Raw genomic sequence first — 5,237 nt, 5'->3', positions numbered from 1 at the left:
GCTGTGATGGAAGTCCTATTACGTTTGGGGAAAAGGCAAAACTCCTCCTGGTCAGACAGGCAGATCAGGCTCCAGTGACACCACACACACGCTCAGTCACACACACGCACACACACACACGCACGTATACATGCATGCACGCACGCACAAACACATACACACATACACACACACACACACACACACCCACACACACACACACACACACACACACACACACACACACACACACACACACACACGTACACTTCCACACAGATTGCAGGGCTCAACTTGTCCTTCATATCCCAAAAACATTTGCAGCATGAGCTTGGAAGACAAAGTGAATTTGTTAGGACACGGTCGAGGACTCTGCAGTAAGCCCGGTCACTAACATGCAGTCTCCCTACGGAGATAGAGGGCCTGAAGCCCACTCAACACCCCCGGTATTACTACAATACAGTGGTAAAAAACATGAGGACACACAGGCCAAGAGGAGGTGGGGTAGATGTCTCCGGAGGAAAGTCTTTTTTGGTTTCCTAAAATCTCTTCTCCGCCTCTGAAGGTTTTGCAAAGTCCTATACATCGGAATAAATAAGTACAAGTCTAAATAGATACATTTAAGAATCAACAATATGTGATCCTGTAATTGTGGAGGATGATAGAAGAACGATCTGCTCTTTTTCTGCTAAAAAGGTAGATTCTGTTTTTTTTAGAACAACACCAAAAAAAACGTTTATACATGCAGGTATTAGTGCATAGGTTCCTGCGAAAAAAGTAATATTCTGTCCATTTCATAACCCTCTCAATAAACACCAAACCCTATCGGATGAATTTGGCATAGTTAGAAATAAATAAATGACCTTTTTCTTAAATAACATATCATTTCACACCCTCCTATCCCTTGATTAAGATATCTATTAAATATATTTCTATGCTTATACGAATATGAATACAAAAGAGAAGAGGACAAAAAACAAAAAGCAAAAAGCTAAAAGCTAAAAAAAAAAAAACAGTAAGTCTAGAGAGTTACCTGGTTACGCCGGTATCTTTTTTTTTTGTAAATCACAGTTAAGATTAAGTTTCTGGAGGGAAATGATAATAAAAATTGAAAACACAGTGAAGCTTTAAAGAGGGAAAGAAAAGGACATCATCACGCAGGAGGAGGAAGATTGTTTTGGGTCTCAGTCCAGGAGGGTGTGATCCAGCCTCACAAATTGGAGGGTAGTTTGGAGCGGACAGGTTCTAGTTCGGAGGAGTAGGCCCCTGCCGGGCCTTTCCTTGGCGGCAGGGCCGGGGACGCCACGGGAGGGGGCTGAGTCTGGTGGCGCAGGTGCCCGGGTGACATCGCCACGGGGGGGGACTGAGTCTGGTGGCGCAGGTGCCCGGGTGACATCGCCACGGGAGGAGTCATGTGTCCTGGCACCAAGCTACAGGGTTTGGGCACCAGCGTGGGGGAGGAGAAAGGGGAGCTGTAGAATCCTATGGACTCCATGGAGGATCGGGGGGGCGAGGAACGGGGGGGAGAGGAGCGCGGGGGAGAGGAGAGCATAGGAAAGGAGCGCGGAGGAGAGGAGCGCAGGGGAGAGGAATGCGGGGGAGAGGAACGCAGGGGAGAGGGCGAGTGGCCCATGGCGTGAGCCACCTCCTGGGGCAGGGACTGGTGGGAGCTGGACAGTAGTTTTAGTTCCTCCGAGAAGCGACCCAGGCCCAGCGGGGACTCTCTCCCCTGAGCTGCTGTTTGGTGGTGCTGCTGGCTGGGGGGCTGGCCGTGCAGGGAGATCTGGGGCATGAGCAGGGAGCTGTGGGACCCCGTGGGGCTCTGGACGGTGGGGCTGGGCCCCATCGGGGTGTAGCAGGGCGAGGCGTTGGCTGAGCCGTACTGGGCCAGTGAGGCCAAGGCAGACCTCTCCAGGGACAGCTGGGGCAGCAGGCGAGACTGGAGGCCTGCCAGGCTGAACTGGCCCAGGGAAGACGGGGAACCATGGGGCTGGGGGAGCTGGCCTGTACTGAAGGATGGGGAACTGGGAGGGGGGGAGTGGAAGAGACCACTAGGAGTCCTGCTGCCCCCGCCTGCAAACTGCTGCAGGGAGCCCACTTGTGGAGGCTTGGGGGGGGGCTGGCTGTGGAGCAGCTGGCTGGGTATGTGGCTAGCTGAACCAGAGGACAGGGGGCTAATATTAGAATCACAGGTACCCACAACTCCACCTGTCACTGCACCTGTAGCCCCTCCCATCACCGCTCCCATAGCCCCTCCCACTACCTTAAATGTAGCCCCTCCTATTGAACCACTCGTAGCCCCTCCCATTGAATCACACGTAGCCCCACCCATTGCCCCTCCTGTAGCCGCCCCTATTGGTACTCCATGACCCCCCCCTGTGGCTGCGGCTGTATGCCCCCCGGGGGCTCCGCCCACAACCCAGCCAGTGGCCCCCTCAGAAGACCCTCCCATTGCTCCTCCCCCTCCTGTCATCCCTCCTGTAGCTCCTCCTCCTCCTCCTGAAGACCCTCCCATTGCTCCTCCTCCTCCTGTCATCCCTCCTGTAGCTCCTCCTCCTCTTCCTGAAGACCCTCCCATTGCTCCTCCCCCTCCTGTCATCCCTCCTGTAGCTCCTCCTCCTCCTCCTCCTGAAGACCAACCTGTAGCTCCGCCCCCCCCAGTCGCTCCCCCCGTTGCTCCCCCCGTCCCTCCCCCCGAACCCGCAGCTCCGTGCTGGAAGAGGGTGGTGTGAGGCGGGGGGCTACAGGGGAAGGACTGCTGCTGGTGGGGCTGGTGGTGGAGCTGGGCGGTGCTGGAGGAGGGGGAGCCCGATGAAGAGAAAGGGCCAAAGGGGAAGGCAGAGGCCCCGACCATGGCGCCGCTCGGCCCATGCTGGGCCCCACTACCACTACACACCTGCTGACTGGGGCTGGAGCCAACCGCCCCTGACCCAGAGGTCTTGTGATGGGCCCGGAAGGACGCCAGCAGGGGCGTGTCCAGCCCAGAGCAGTGCAGTTTGGAAGGCGTGCCGGAGGGGGAGTCCCCCGCAGAGCTGAGGGGTTCCGTGGGCGACGGCACCGCCGTCACGTGGAACTTCTTCAGACACGGGTCTTTCAGCGACCCCAGGACGGAGACCGGAGGACGGAAGAGCGTGGCGGGGAGGTGGGGGTGGTGCGTCAGGGCGATGGCCACTGAGGTGGTGGCGGCAGCTGCCTGGAGCGGGGCCTGGATGAGGGGCGCCCAGATGACGGGGGTGGGGGAGGGGGGGTCCTGGGGAGGGACGTTCTGGAAGAGGTGGGCGCAGGTGGCCATGTCGCGGTCGTGCTGGACGATCTGCTGGATGATCTCGTTCTCCTGGTAGTTGAGGACGCCGGAGCTCAGATCGTGCTGCACCTTGTGCTGCAGGATGGAGTTCTTCTTCCCTGCGGAGTGAGACACACACACACACGCACACACACACATAGGCACACACACACACACACACACAGACGCGTACACACACACACACACAGACGCGCACACACACACACACAGACGCGCACACACACACACACACACACACACACACACACACACACACACACACACACACACACACACACGACAGTTAGTCAGCACCTACCACGAGTTCAACCCTGCCCTGCCTGGCGGCCTTTCTGGTGCAATAACAACTAGGTACAGGACTTCTTGATACTGTGAATAACCGGCACATTTAGTCAACAAACAACGATAGACGATCACCCCTCCAGGCTGCACGCTGAATATTAAAGCACAGGGGAAGGGCTGTGATCTGGTGACTCCCCGTCACCTCTTTGATTCCTGTTTCACACAGCCTCTGATTCTGCTGCAAGGCAGCACAGCACAAGGACAGCCTGAACAGAGAAAGCCTGGCTGAGGGTCTGGAGGAGGCAGGGGGGGGGAGGTTGGGGGGGGGGGGGGGTTGAGGGATGGAAGGAGAGGGAGAGAGGGAGGGAGGGAGTGGGAGAGAGAGGGAGAGAGGGGGAGGGAGGGAGGCCATGATAGCAGCCTGTGTGTGTGTGTGTGTGTGTGTGTGTGTGTGTGTGTGTGTGTGTGTGTGTGTGTGTGTGTGTGTGTGTGTGTGTGTGTGTGTGTGTTTGACTAGCTCTTACTGTGGAACCGTAGATAAGAGGCGACGGAGAACAAACATGAATCCAGAGGGGCCATAGCTACTGATATAGAGGAGTGTGTGTGAGGGTGAGTGTGTGTGTGTGTGTGTGTGTGTGTGTGTGTGTGTGTGTTTATGTGTGTGTATGTGTGTGTGTGTGTGTGCAGGGATCAGTGGTGTAAGGTCATCTGTATGCTCTCCTGTCATTGGACACTCAGGCCTCAGCAGGGATTAGCGGAGGGGTCAAGGGTCAACCAGGCCCAAGGTCACAGAGACGGGACGGGAGGACAAGCTGAGGCTGGGTCACGTCTGGATGACAGCCAAACTATGGACTGAACTCTGCCCCCTCGGTCCATCAGCTGCTTATGGGACCGTGCTACGATGCTACGGGCTAGCAGTGACAGGGTTAATTCACACGGCCATTGTTCTAGCTAGCGATGTAATCCGTGCCGAACAGCGTCAATGAGGCGGGAGTGAAACCTAACCCCCCCCCCCCTCACACACACACACGTTCGCGATCTCGCTAGTGTAAATGCAATTAGGCCCAGATCAATCTGTCCATTTTCGATAGGAGAGGTGCCGATTAGGCAGAGCCGTCTCTCGGCCTGCCCTGACCCCCCCCCCCCCACACACACCCATTGCCCACCCCCCCCACCCCCCCCTCCCCCAGCTCTGATGAGATTGCACAGGTTTCATCAAGGCAGTAATGAATTAACAGAGCAGCGTTGTGTGGATGACTTCATTAGGCGGTGGATAGGTGAGCATTGAGCACCATCTATTTACACCAGGAGAGGCTGGTGGAGGTAGAAATCTGAGGATGGGGTCATTGTAATCCCTGGAAAGGAATGAGGAATGGTATCACATTGTGTTTGATGGGCCCAGATGCCTGTGTGTGTGTGTGTGTGTGTGTGTAAATCAGGGGAGGCTGGTGGAAGTAGACATCAGTGGACAGGCACGTATGTTTGATACCATTACATATTTCGTTCCATGCAATACAATGAGTCCACCCTCCGATTTCTACCTCCACCAGCCTCCCCTGATTTATACACACACACACACACACACACACACACACACACAGGCATCTGGGCCGAGGAGAGATGGGCAGAGACCTATCTGCCGACCACATCGTTTTCAAAGCAGCTATTTTGA

The 5,237-nt window shown here is 56.0% G+C and overlaps 1 protein-coding gene across 1 annotated transcript in view; it reads right to left on the bottom strand.

Annotated features, from left to right (window-relative positions):
* Positions 1–1,189: 1,189 nt before the first annotated feature.
* hcn4 (hyperpolarization activated cyclic nucleotide-gated potassium channel 4) overlaps positions 1,190–5,237 on the bottom strand; it is a gene marked incomplete at both ends in the record, with an annotated part of 56,143 nt that continues 52,095 nt past the window's right edge. The window contains 2 exons of the mRNA XM_083690842.1: positions 1,190–2,319; positions 2,680–3,381. Of these exons, the coding sequence (XP_083546968.1) occupies positions 1,190–2,319; positions 2,680–3,381 (1,832 nt within the window). The remainder of the gene's footprint in view (positions 2,320–2,679; positions 3,382–5,237) is intronic.

This window comes from Argentina silus (genome assembly GCF_951799395.1).
Source record: "Argentina silus genome assembly, chromosome: 19".
Lineage (NCBI taxonomy): Eukaryota > Metazoa > Chordata > Actinopteri > Argentiniformes > Argentinidae > Argentina > Argentina silus.
The sequence above is the reverse complement of the archived record's forward strand: the minus strand, read 5'-3'. Positions and strand labels throughout refer to the sequence as shown.